The sequence below is a fragment of the Danio rerio genome, chromosome 3, assembly GCF_049306965.1.
Source record: "Danio rerio strain Tuebingen ecotype United States chromosome 3, GRCz12tu, whole genome shotgun sequence".
Lineage (NCBI taxonomy): Eukaryota > Metazoa > Chordata > Actinopteri > Cypriniformes > Danionidae > Danio > Danio rerio.
The window spans coordinates 5,382,595-5,396,746 of NC_133178.1; the positions used below are offsets into that span (position 1 = coordinate 5,382,595).

Here is a 14,152-nt window from a genome sequence, read left to right on the forward strand (position 1 = left end):
AACTGAGGACGCGCGGGTGCTGAGAGAGGGAGGTGTCGCGGACACTGCGCTCTTTATTCTGCCGCCCTATGCGTGGATATAACTGAGGACGCGCGGGTGCTGAGAGAGGGAGGTGTCGCGGACACTGCGCTCTTTATCCTGCCGCCCTATGCGCGGATATAACTGAGGACGCGCGGGTGCTGAGAGAGGGAGGTGTCGCGGACACTGCGCTCTTTATTCTGCCGCCCTATGCGTGGATATAACTGAGGACGCGCGGGTGCTGAGAGAGGGAGGTGTCGCGGACACTGCGCTCTTTATTCTGCCGCCCTATGCGTGGATATAACTGAGGACGCGCGGGTGCTGAGAGAGGGAGGTGTCGCGGACACTGCGCTCTTTATCCTGCCGCCCTATGCGCGGATATAACTGAGGACGCGCGGGTGCTGAGAGAGGGAGGTGTCGCGGACACTGCGCTCTTTATTCTGCCGCCCTATGCGTGGATATAACTGAGGACGCGCGGGTGCTGAGAGAGGGAGGTGTCGCGGACACTGCGCTCTTTATCCTGCCGCCCTATGCGCGGATATAACTGAGGACGCGCGGGTGCTGAGAGAGGGAGGTGTCGCGGACACTGCACTCTTTATTCTGCCGCCCTATGCGTGGATATAACTGAGGACGCGCGGGTGCTGAGGGAGGGAGGTGTCGCGGACACTGCGCTCTTTATTCTGCCGCCCTATGCGCGGATATAACTGAGGACGCGCGGGTGCTGAGAGAGGGAGGTGTCGCGGACACTGCGCTCTTTATCCTGCCGCCCTATGTGCGGATATAACTGAGGACGCGCGGGTGCTGAGGGAGGGAGGTGTCACGGACACTGCGCTCTTTATTCTGCCGCCCTATGTGCGGATATAACTGAGGATGCGCGGGTGCTGAGAGAGGGAGGTGTCACGGACACTGCGCTCTTTATTCTGCCGCCCTATGCGTGGATATAACTGAGGATGCGCGGGTGCTGAGAGAGGAAGGTGTCGCGGACACAGCGCTCTTTATTCTGCCGCCCTATGTGCGGATATAACTGAGGATGCGCGGGTGCTGAGAGAGGGAGGTGTCGCGGACACAGCGCTCTTTATTCTGCCGCCCTATGTGCGGATATAACTGAGGATGCGCGGGTGCTGAGGGAGGAAGGTGTCGCGGACACAGCGCTCTTTATTCTGCCGCCCTATGTGCGGATATAACTGAGGATGCGCGGGTGCTGAGGGAGGGAGGTGTCGCGGACACTGCGCTCTTTATTCTGCCGCCCTATGTGCGGATATAACTGAGGATGCGCGGGTGCTGAGGGAGGAAGGTGTCGCGGACACTGCGCTCTTTATTCTGCCGCCCTATGCGTGGATATAACTGAGGACGCGCGGGTGCTGAGAGAGTGAGGTGTCGCGGACACATCGATCTTTATCTTGCCGCCCTATGCGCGGATATAACTGAAGACGCGCGGGTGCTGAGAGAGTGAGGTGTGGCGGACACAGCGCTCTTTATCTTGCCGCCCTATGCGCGGATATAACTGAGGACACGCGGGTGTCGCGGACCTCAATTCTGCCGCCCTATGCGCGGATATAACTGAGGTCACGCGGGTGCTGATGGAGGTGACGCTGACGTCGCCCTCTCTATTCTATCGTCTATGCGCGAATATATCTGAGGACGCGGGGGAGGTGTCGCGGACATAACTGAGGACGCAGGTGGTAAGGGAGGTGTAGCAGACGCCGCCCTCTCTATACTGCTGCCCTAGGCGGCCGCCTAGGTCGCCTCTATGGACGCACCGGCCCTGCTCATATGATAAATAAGCAGATCACATGATTAAACCAGACCAAGCAAAGTATAATAATAGTAAATAAAAATAAATAATAATAACGGTTAAAATAAAGGTAAATACTACTAATAAAAGTAATTATATGAAAAGATAAACAAATAAATTATTAAATCGAATCCCTCAAACAACAACGCAATGTTGTATTATGTAAACTGAATGACCTCCAGGATGTCCCACTGACACGGCAGAGCTGGACTCAAACAGTCCGGAACTGACGGGAACACTGGCGCCCTCTAGTGACGTCCCTCTGGTTTTGACGGGCGGCTGGCGTGTGTGTGTGTCACTGTCTCCCTCCAGTGGAGAAGCGAAGCGGTGTGTGTCCATCAGCGCTGAGAAACGGCGGCGAGCTCCGGGAGGACTGGAGTCTGATTCGGTGAAGGACGACTCCGAACACGACAGACGCTTCCTATAGAGAAACACAAGGAAGAGCAGCAGAGGTGTAATCAGTGTCAGTCAATAATGGAGTATATGCACAGGGACTTTCAGCTCAAACACTTCCATTGAATTGTCATGCCGTTATAAAATCTACTCCAGAGTGGTTGTACACTTACAAAACGGTAAATTAAATGGTTTTTAAATGTTTTTAGCTTAGCATAAATCACTGACTCGGATTAGACCATTAGCATTTCAGAAATGACCAAAGAGTATTGAGTTCATTGGTCAGAATTCACGTGCGGGGAAAATGCCAATCAATAAGCAGTTTAGGAACTATGTTCAACAACATCTGGCCAATGAGAGATGTGGATTTTGTCACATGACAGCATTTTGGTTCTTTTCAACTGCTTCGGACCAAAGCCAGCAGTGTGGTGTGAAAACAACCCAAAGACGCCAGAAAATGCAACAATGTATCATTTATTGCCCTTAGTCTGGACCAAATGAAGCAAACTACAGATGTGAAAGCACCCTGAGACTATGACTGCAGCAGGTGCAATAATAGTAGACAGCGCCTGAAAATAGTCAAAGCTCCTTGATTATTACACCAGAATGAGAGTTCCTAGTCATATTGACTAAAAATAGCAACTTTTTCTTTTCTGTTGATCTTAGCACACAATGCAACTCAAGCTTTAAATAGAAAAAATTATCGAAACTCTTTGATTGAGATGCTAATGGTCTAATCTGATTCAATGATTTATGCTAAGCTAAGCTAAAAGTGCTCCCGCCAGACCTGGAGATCGTCTGATTGGTTTAAAAAGTGGAAAAATGTAAAGTAAAATAAAAAGAGACAGCTGAAATAGAAGGAAAATAAAACGTTTCTGATATGGCTAGGAACTATACTCCCATTTTGTTATACTTTACTCTCTTTGAGCTTTGTTGACTACATTCAGGTGCTGTCTAATATCACCGCGCCTGCTGCAGGCATAGTCTTAGTACACCATGTAACTAAAGTAGTCAAGCTGTAAATAGGAAAATTATCAATACTCTGGTCATTTCTGAGATGCTAATGGTCTAATCCAAATCAATGATTTATGCTAAGCTAAGCTAAAAACACATAAAAACTATTTAATCTATCATTTTGCTTAACTCTAAGGGAGCTGTAAAATTATACTATTTCCAAAAGAACCCAAAGTGATCTTTTAAATGTGTGTGTTTTGGGTGTTCTCAAGTACTATACTAAACAATGCTACTATCAGTTTGCTAACATGTTGTTGGGTTATTCGGTGAGGTTGTTTTGTCGTTGTCTTACATCTCTGGGGATCCGGTTCTCCAGGTCTTGTCTCGGAGGGTCAGGCTGCCCATGCTCTCTCTCTTGGCCCGGTCTTCTCTGTGAGGTTTGGGCTCTCGGCGGGTCACCACAGGTTTGTGCTCCAGCTGGGACAGATGCTCCATGCTGCTGTACACCTGCGATCCAAACACATTTACTTGAGTGCCAGAATATAATAATAATGACCTGAAGTATCCTGACTTTACTTAAGGATACGATTAAGTTATACTAACATAGTTACTTGATCAAAATACCACAACATGAACGGGTAGTTAGTTTTGGGTAGTTCACTAAAATAGACATAATTGTCAAACTGACTTTATGCATTATAAATGGCATATGCTTTCAGCGTACGCTACATTTTTCATAATTTTTTTCATACCTTTTCATGTTTTTATTGTGGCTTAAAATACATTTGGTATATATAAGTTATTATAAATATCATTAGTTTTTATTTTACACAGAAATTAACAGAATATTGACTGAATATGGATCTATGTTGAATTTGTATTGCTAATTAGCTAATATTTATATAAAATATTCCTCAGAGATTTTGCTCCATATTGACATGATAGCATCACATATATACATATAAATAAATATATATATATATATATATATATATATATATATATATATATATATATATGCATGCATGGATGTATGTATGTATATATACATATATATAAATGTGATGCTATCATGTCAATATGGAGCAAAATCTCTAAGGAATATTTCTAGTATTTTCTTGTTGAATCTATGCCAGGATTAAGGCAGTTCTGAAGGCAAAAGGGGGTCCAACCCGGTACTAGTAAGGTGACTGTTGTTTATGTGAAATAACCAATGACTGTAAAAAATATGGACGACGCGACAGCCCCTTTTCCCATTGAACGCCTTGAGGGCAAAACGCCTGCTTGACGGGCACAAACTGTCGCAAAAGACTGCTGAAATTGGAGCCTTGACATGCGCAGAAGGATTGTCTGATGGAGCCAGAGGAGGAGCCAAACGCTTTATGTAAAATCAACCACGCCCCCGAACTTCTCAGCATGCGTTTGCTGTCATATCAACACAGATGGATGTAATAACAGTAACAAATATGAAGGTTTTATATATTCAATCGCGACAGCTCCGGGCAGCAGCGCACATATCCTACTCGCGGCGTCACGGGCTGATTCCGGCTTGCATGCGGCAACGCCGGCTCGCTCGGCCGCCGCATCTGGCTCGATTGACTCGGGCTGGAATCGGGCAGTGAGTCCAGGCATCCGGAGTAGGTCCAGCAGAGGTAACATTAGTCAGTCTGAGCTCTGAGGGGTAAGTCTCCGGCAGGCGAGAATCTAGCCGGAACTGGCCCGAGTGTATTTTGCTATCTGGGTGTTTAGGCGTGTATCAGCAAACTAATAAAGCCCGAAAAAAGCCCTGACCTTAGCGAATAAACAGTGTTCCACCAGGATCATGTATGTCAGAAACTGTAGTTTACTGCTGAACTCATTTTGTCATGGTAAAATAACACAGAAATCGAATAATAACATTTCAGTCTCCTGCCGAAGCTCAGACGCGCTGCTTTGAGAAACTGTCAATCACAGCTGTCAATCACGATGACACGCCCAGCATTAAATTACTGCTAAAAACAAACTGTTTACAAAAATGAGGATCTGCACCTATTTCAGCACAATAATCAGTGCCTTAATCGACCAGAACCATCTTTCGGGACAGTTTATTGCAAGTGTAATTAATTTTTTTATTTGGGCTCAAGTCTCCTTCATTAACACAGAGGAGGCGGGCTTTATGACTTGTACTGCAGCCAGCCCCCAGGGGGCGATCTAACGGCCGAGACCTTCACTCAAACACAGGCTTGCGGCACACTTGGAAATAACTCATTCAGCGTAGTGATATGGAGCTGTAATGCGCTCGAAACCTGCAGGAACTACTTTAACTGTGTGCTTACCTAAAAATCATATCCATCGGCCAATCAGAATCAAGCATTCAGCAATCCCACAACATAAGTGTTTATCAGAAACTGACCTTGCTGAATCGTGGCGAGCAGGAGGAGAAGCGGTGAATCTCCACAGGCTCGTCATCATTAGTGTCGTCCTCATCGTACGAGTGAACGTGATGATATCGCTCTGATCGTGCTGAAACAGACAGAGTTACTCGCTAATACACACTCTAACAGACAACAACACAAACACACACACAGTCCCTGCGTCACTCACTGTCAAAGTAGCTGGTGTCTTCTTCAGACTCCAGGTTTGGGATGAACTCAGCTTTCTGGCGGAGTAAACTGCCCCAGTCCAGATCGCCGAAGAACGGATGCTGCTTCACCTCAAATGCTCCGCCTATGCACAAACACACAATTGAAACTGATTGTTCAGGTGTTTTAGAGCTCACTGTGTACTTGTTAGAAGATATTTTGTTGTTGGCTGGTTTTTAAAGGTGTTTAGAGTAGACCTGACAAAAAAAAGGGGACATTGAGATGATTTGTTTTTCTGCAATGTCTACGACAACATGAATAAATTACACCAGATGACTTCAATGACACAATTCAAGTTGAAAATTAAAGTTCATTAAACAACAATTCCAATATCTTTTGTTATTTTATTTATTTTGTATACATTTTTGCGCATCAGTTAAAAGCATTTTGACAATGTTTGGGCAATTCAGAACAGTTTTTAAAATGTTGATCTGTGGCTGCAGGGTATTTGAAAAACTTAAGAACATTGCTAAATGGTTGCTGGGTTGTTTGGAGCACAAATTTAGAACGTTGCCATGCAGTTGTTGAGGTGTTTGGAATACTTTTTAGAATGTTGCTATGCGATTGCTAAAGGGTTTGGAACTCTGAATGTTGCTAAGGTGTTTGGAACACTTTAGAACGTTGCTATGGTGGTTGCTAAAGTGTTTGAAACACTTAGAATGTCGCTAAGGTGTTTGGAACACTTTAGAATGTTGCAATGTGGTTGCTGAGGTGTTTGGAACACTTTAGAATGCTGCTATGCAGTTGCTAATGTGTTTGTAACACTTTTAGAAGTTGCTATGTGGTTGCTGAGGTGTTTGAAACATTTTAGAATGTTGCTACACGGTTGCTTAGGTGTTTGTAACACTTTTAGAACGTTGCTATGTGGTTGCTGAGGTGTTTTAAACACTTTTGAATGTTGTCATGCAGTTGCTGATGTGTTTGGAACACTTTAGAATGTTGCAATGTGGTTGCTGAGGTGTTTGGAACACTTTAGAATGTTGCTATGGTGGTTGCTAAAGTGTTTGAAACACTTAAAATGTCGCTTAGGTGTTTGGAACACTTTAGAATGTTGCTATGGTGGTTGCTAAAGTGTTTGAAACACTTAAAATGTATCTTAGGTGTTTGGAACACTTTAGAATGTTGCTATGGTGGTTGCTAAAGTGTTTGAAACACTTAAAATGTCGCTTAGGTGTTTGGAACACTTTAGAATGTTGCTATGTGGTTGTTGAGGTGTTTGGAACATTTTAGAATGTTGCTATGTGGTGGCTGAAGTGTTTGGAACACTTAGAATGTCGCTAAAGTGTTTGGAACATTTTAGAATGTTGCTACACGGTTGCTTAGGTGTTTGTAACACTTTTAGAACGTTGCTATGTGGTTGCTGAGGTGTTTTAAACACTTTTGAATGTTGTCATGCAGTTTCTGATGTGTTTGGAACACTGTTTAGAACGTTGCTATGGTGGTTGCTGAGGTGTTTTAAACACTTTTGAATGTTGTCATGCAGTTGCTGATGTGTTTGGAACACTTTAGAATGTTGCAATGTGGTTGCTGAGGTGTTTGGAACACTTAAAATGTTGCTTAGGTGTTTGGAACACTAGAATGTTGCTATCTGGTTGTTGAGGTGTTTGGAACATTTTAGAATGTTGCTATGTGGTTGCTGAGGTGTTTGAAACACTTTAGAATGTTGCTACACGGTTGCTTAGGTGTTTGGAACACTTTTGAATGTTGCTATGTGGTTGCTGAGGTGTTTGGAGCAGTTTTTAGGATGTTGTGTTTGCAGTTGTGTGTGTGTGTGTGTGTGTGTGTGTCTGTGGTCACCTGTGCCCAGTCTGAGCAGTGGGCTGGTCTGAAGTAAAGATGAGATCAGGTGCTGTGCGTCCGGAGGAAGTGCGTCATCATCCTCGGGCCACACAATATCATCTACAAAACACACACAGTAGATGAAGTATAGATGCCTCGATTCAAATATACGGTACTGTATACGTGCATTTCTGCATAAAGGTGTTAGATGATGTTTGAACTTCATTTTGTTTTTATAGTCATTAAATAAAATGTGGAATAGTTGACAGCTTTACCTGAGATCACCTGACCGAACAGCTCCTCTGGAGTGTCGCCGAAGAACGGCACGCAGCCCACCAGGAACTCATAGAGGATGATGCCCATCGCCCACCAGTCCACCGGCTTCCCATAGCCCTGCCGCAGGATCACCTCAGGGGCGATGTACTCCGGTGTGCCACAAACCTAAGGGCAAACGACAAGCCACTCAAAAGCACTGACATGATTCTTGCTTCATGAAATAAAGATTTAACTGTGCTAAAATGAGACTAGCGATGTTAAAATAATCTTGTTTATACTGATTTCATAGGAATAGTTGTTAATACGTTCTCACACAGTTGCTAAGGTGTTAAAAATACCTGTAAGCTTGTTGCTAAATAAAGCAACACTTTTTGGCATGGTTTTCAGTATATTGCTTGACACCATGTGGTTCTGTAATGTCGTAAAGCAGTAACCATGCTTTTTAATCACTTTCAAACCACATGTGTACTACAAAAGCTATGGCTAGCATTGTAAAACCATGGCCAGTTTGTTATTACCATAGTTGACCATAGCTACCACAAACTGACCACTGTTTTGCAGCACTAAACATAGTTTAACCATGGTATGTGTAGTACAACTGAAGTTATACAAGTTGAAGCCATTTTCAGCAGTCTTAGCTGTTTGCTAACATGTTGGAATACTTTATTTAGCAAGCTGTTATTCAGATTCAGGAACATTTAAATAATAAATAATGCTCTAAGGCAGTGGTCCCCAACCACCAGGCCGTGGACCGGTACTGGTCCGTGGAACAGTTGGTACCGGGCCACATAAGAAATCATAAATTATTTCTGTAGAAAATATTCCCCCCGCGACTTGGTTTCTTCCACTCACCCCCGCCATCTCACGTGAAATGTACTATGCCAAAATCCACCACGGAGCGGGAAGAACGATCGCTAGAATATAGTGCAGTGGTGGTTGTTGATTGTTTAAAGTTATAAAACAGGTATTATAGAGTCCAAATCAGCAAAACATTTAAGGATTGTGCATTTATGTGTGCGTGCATCGCTAAGTAAGTAGCCGAAATAATTGCAATATGTATCTATATGGAGTTTCACATAATCATACACATTAGGGCTGTAACATGCCAATGCATACATTTAATTCGGCTATACAGTTGTACTATTGTTAATATGTTCGTCAGTTGAGATGTTTGGCACAGATGTTATTAGTGGTGGGCAAAGCGAAGCTTCGTAAAATACTGAAACAGTCGAAGCAAATGTGTCGAAGCTTCGAAACGTTTCGAAACCCCACTCTACAGTGACACCTAGTGGTCATTTTTTTAATGTATTGCACTGAAACACCTTCAGCAAAGAACAGTTGAGCAAATTGAGGCATTAAATCCCACTTTGTATGCTTGAACCTTCAGGTAATATAGTGGAGCGGTTAAGGTATTTGACTACCGTGTGGGGATAGTGGGTTAGAATCCAGGCTGATGTCGTTTTGAAATGCTTTAATACCAGTTGGTAATGCTTTGCTCTTGTATCGTTTTGTTTCAACATTGGTCTGATATCCGAATAAACAATTTGTGAATAAATATGTCTTGTTTTGGTCTTAAAACAGGGTTGTTGCTAGATCAAAAACTGTGGCCTGAAGTTATCAAGAATTATTTTTATTATTCATTAAATTTCTCATTTATTGTATTTTATTAACGTCTACCCAAACCCTAAACCCAACCATCACAGTACTGTAAAATTATTAATTATAGTTTTACAGTGTTACAAAAATGATGCTTTATTGATGGCGTAACTGCAGCTGTATCCTATTTAGGCTACACAAAACAGAAACATGATTAAATACACGAAACCATGATTTCAGAGTATTTGTACAAGTCGGGATTCGAACCCAAAACGTAATTCGAAGCACAGTATCAGCGTGCATACTTACAGTCCACTAGGCCATATGAAACGGGAATTTTTTCGACCTTGGCGGCAAAATAAAGATTCGCCGGGTCTCGAAACGCTTTTAAGCTGATCCATGCTTTGAATCGCTGTAGTCATGTGACCAGGAGTGTGGAAACACTTTAGTCACGTGACTTGGGTGCTTCGGATTATGCTTTGGTGCAGTCTTACGAAACGCTTGCACTTTGGGATCTCGAAACTGTGTCGAAACGTCAGTTTCACGTCAGCCGTCCCTACATATATGTGTGCGTGCATCGCTAAGTAAGTACACGAAATCAATGCAATATGTATTTATATGGAGTATGATTATTCACATAATCATACGCATTAGGGCTGTAACATGCCAATGCATTAATTTAATTCGGCTATACAGTTGTATTATTGTTAATATGTTCGTCAGTTGAGATGTTTGGCACAGATGTTATGTATTTGATGCATATAAAACTTGTTTGAAACATAATCAGACCGCGATAGTGCAACTAGCACATGCGCACTGAGTTGTCCATGATTAACCTGGATGCACGAGCGCAGCAGCTGTGTTCACGTCAAGACCCCCCAACCCCCCCGAATTTTACGTTGTAAAATTGACAACCGTCCGCGGTGAAAAAAAGGTTGGGGAGCACTGCACTAAGGTGTCTGTGCATCATCTTTAAATGCAGTTGCTAAGGTGTTTGTAATTGTTATCAGCGTGTTGCACACAGGCTTCATCATCAGACAGTGACACTTGTAAACGGTGTTTTCCTCGTACCTGTTTATCCAGGAACTCCCTGGTGTCCTTCTCGATGTGTCCTTCATACAAATTTGTGGTGAGACTCATGAGGCCCATTTTGGACAAACCGAAATCGGTGAGTTTAATGTGACCCATTGACGTGATGAGCAGACTGATGAGAAAGAGAGAGAGGATTTGAGACGGCACATCTGTCATGTGTTTAATTACATAACACAGTCTGTCCAAATGAAACCATTCGCACTAATCTCACACAGGAAGTGCTGTCATCATCACCATCATCATCATTATCATCCAGCAGATGGGAAACCAATCCCAGCAATCCTTTAATTAATTGTGCATGGTGATTTAATCAATTATATTCCCGCGGCCATTATCATTAAACAAAAATCATTCAGAAGACAAAATTACTCGCCCTCATGTGACATTTGTATTCATATACATGGAAAATTAACTTTTAAAACTATTATGTTCAAAAAGCTTCTCCCTGTTAAACAGCTCTTGGAAAATATTTGAAACATATATTCCTTTCACAGGAGGACGACACCTATATTCTGCTGTCCTCGTCCACTAGGTGGCGTCTTACTTGTCAGGTTTGAGATCTCGATGCACGATGCCATAGTTGTGGATGTACTCCAGAGCCAGGACGGTTTCTGCAAAGTACATACGGGCCATTTCCACAGGCAGCGCTCCGATGTTTTTGAGCAGTGTGGCACAATCACCTCCTGAAGAAGAAACACAGATAAATCTCATCAACATCTCGGCTCATTCATATGTGGTTGCTAGGGTGTTTGGAACACTTTTTAGAATATTGCTATGGGGTTGCTAAGATGTTCAAAACACTTTTTAGAATGTTGTCACTGTGGTTGCTAAGGTGTTTAGAACACTTTTTAGAACGTTACTATGCAGTTGCTAAGGTGTTTGGAACACTTTTTAGAACGTTACTATGTGGTTGCTAAGGTGTTTAGAACACTTTTTAGAATGTTACTATGCAGTTGCTAAGGTGTTTAGAACACTTTTTAGAATGTTACTATGCAGTTGCTAAGGTGTTTAGAACACTTTTTAGAACGTTACTATGTGGTTGCTAAGGTGTTTGGAACACTTTTTAGAATGTTACTATGCAGTTGCTAAGGTGTTTGGAACACTTTTTAGAACGTTACTATGTGGTTGCTAAGGTGTTTGGAACACTTTTTAGAACGTTACTATGCAGTTGCTAAGGTGTTTAGAACACTTTTTAGAACGTTACTATGTGGTTGCTAAGGTGTTTGGAACACTTTTTAGAATGTTACTATGCAGTTGCTAAGGTGTTTGGAACACTTTTTAGAACGTTACTATGTGGTTGCTAAGGTGTTTGGAACACTTTTTAGAACGTTACTATGCAGTTGCTAAGGTGTTTAGAACACTTTTTAGAATGTTGTCACTGTGGTTGCTATGGTGTTTAGGACACTTTTTAGAACGTTACTATGTGGTTGCTAATGTGTTTGGAACACTTTTTAGAATGTTACTATGCAGTTGCTAAGGTGTTTGGAACACTTTTTAGAACATTACTATGTGGTTGCTGAGGTGTTTAGAACACTTTTTAGAACGCTACTATGTGGTTGCTAAGGTGTTTGCAACACTTTTTAGAATTGTTAAAATGTGGTTGCTATAGTGTTTAGAGCAATTTTTACAATGTTGCTATGTGGTTGCTAAGGTGTTTGGAACATTTAAATGTTATTATGCGGTTGCTAAGATGTTTGGAACACTTTTTACAATGGTACTATGCAGTTGCTAAGGTGTTTAGAACACTTTTTAGAATGTTACTGTGCGGTTGCTAAGGTGTTTGGAACACTTTTTAGAATGTTTCTATGTGGTGGCTATGGTGTTAAGAACTGTTTTAGAATGTTGCTATGTGGTTGCTAAGGTGTTTAGAACCCTTTTAAAAATATTGCTATGTGGTTGCTAAGGTGTTTATAACATTTTAAGAATGTTGTCACAATTTGTGGTTGCTAAGATGTTTGGAACAGTTTTTAGAATGTTGTTATGTGGTTGCTGAGGTGTTTGGTACTGATTTAGAATGTTGCTTTGTGGTTACTAAGGTGCTCAGAACACTTTTTAGAATGTTGCTATGCAGTTGCTGGGGTGTTTGGAATAGTTTCTAGAACAGGGCTGGGCAAACTCGTTCCTGGAGGGCCGGTGGAGCTCCAACTCTAATCACACACACCTGCTTAATAGATTTCTAGTGATCTTGAAAACACTATGTTCAGGTGTGTTTGATTAGTGTTGCAGCTAAACTATGCAGGACACCGGCCCTCCAGGACCAAATTTGCCCACCCCTGTTCTAGAATGATACTATGCTGCGTCTCACCCTCCACATACTCCATGACCATACACAGGTGTCTTCTGGTCTCAAAGGAGCAGAACATGCTGACCACGAACGGGTTCTCAGCAAAGGTCAGGATGTCTCGCTCCACAAACGCCTGCTGGATCTGGTTCCTCAGAATCAGGTTCTGCTTGTTGATTTTCTTCATCGCGAAGCGCTGCCGGGTCTCCAGATGACGGACCAGATACACCTCGCTGAAAAAACACAAAGCAACCTCTGTCATGTGTACAGTATCTACACACAACTGTACAAATGTAAATAAACTGGGGTGCTGGGGTGTTTGGAATTGGACACAGTCTGTACAGTGTGTGTTAGTTTACCCGTAGGCTCCATTGCTGATGAGTTTGATGGTTTGGAAATCTGCCTCTCCTGGTGGCTTCATGGGTTTCATTTTTCCCTGGAAAAGAGAAAATCCCTTCAAAATCCCATCACGCTCTCTTGCACATCCTCATTATACTCTTGTAACATCATTTCTCTGAAATAGCACCAGGATATCTGAAAATGATGATGAGTGAGTGACTGTGCAAGTATTCCCGAATGTCCCCACAAGTATAGCAATATCAGTACATTTTGATCTTGTGGGGACCAGTTTTGGTCCTCATGAGAAAACTAGGGGTTTTGAAAGGATAAAAGTGCAGATTGTTTGCTGGTTTAAGGGATAGAGTTGGAGAAAATGACACAATATACAGTCTGTACAGTGCATATCTATATGATGTCCCCATCAAGATAGCTGTACAAGTGTGTGTGTGTGTGTGTTCAGACCTCTGCAGAGTCGTCTGTCTCTGGTGTGACGGGACCCTCGCTGTCATAATGCTCCCGACTGACCATCTCTGAAACACAGACGTCACAGTCGGTCAGTGATCACCTGACAGCTCCTCTGTGATGACAGCAGTGATGTGTGTGGGTGTGTGTGAGTGGGTGTGCGTGTGGTCTCTCACCCTCCAGAGGGTCTCGTGTCAGACCCAGCTGACTGATGATGTAGCGCGGGATGTCCGTCTTCATCAGGTGACCTTCTTTAGCGTGATCTTCAGCCGCTTCCAGCAGATGGTAGAACTCTTCAGGGTTAAACTCCTGCACACAGCAGGTCAGACACTCATACTGCTGCTACTGTATAGTATATAATGGTTGCTAAGGTCTTTGGGACTTTTTAGAATGTTGCTATGTGGTTGCTGAGGTGTTTGGAACTTTTTAGAATGTTGCTATGTGGTTGCTAAGGTGTTTGGAATACTATTTAGAATGTTTCTATGTGGTTGCTAAGGTGTTTGGAACACTGTTTAGAATGTTGCTATGTGGTTGCTGAGGTGTTTG

At 42.9% G+C, this 14,152-nt stretch overlaps 1 protein-coding gene across 1 annotated transcript in view; it reads right to left on the reverse strand.

The window, feature by feature from the left end:
• Positions 1-14,152, reverse strand: part of mast1b (microtubule associated serine/threonine kinase 1b) — an 87,792-nt gene that overhangs the window by 12,697 nt on the left and 60,943 nt on the right. The window contains exons 10-21 of the mRNA XM_009299113.5: positions 13,783-13,915; positions 13,607-13,674; positions 13,165-13,241; positions 12,830-13,038; positions 11,069-11,207; positions 10,504-10,636; positions 7,836-8,001; positions 7,579-7,680; positions 5,744-5,866; positions 5,553-5,662; positions 3,513-3,667; positions 1,990-2,234 (exon numbers count right to left, since the gene is read on the reverse strand). Of these exons, the coding sequence (XP_009297388.1) occupies positions 1,990-2,234; positions 3,513-3,667; positions 5,553-5,662; positions 5,744-5,866; positions 7,579-7,680; positions 7,836-8,001; positions 10,504-10,636; positions 11,069-11,207; positions 12,830-13,038; positions 13,165-13,241; positions 13,607-13,674; positions 13,783-13,915 (1,660 nt within the window). The remainder of the gene's footprint in view (positions 1-1,989; positions 2,235-3,512; positions 3,668-5,552; positions 5,663-5,743; positions 5,867-7,578; positions 7,681-7,835; positions 8,002-10,503; positions 10,637-11,068; positions 11,208-12,829; positions 13,039-13,164; positions 13,242-13,606; positions 13,675-13,782; positions 13,916-14,152) is intronic.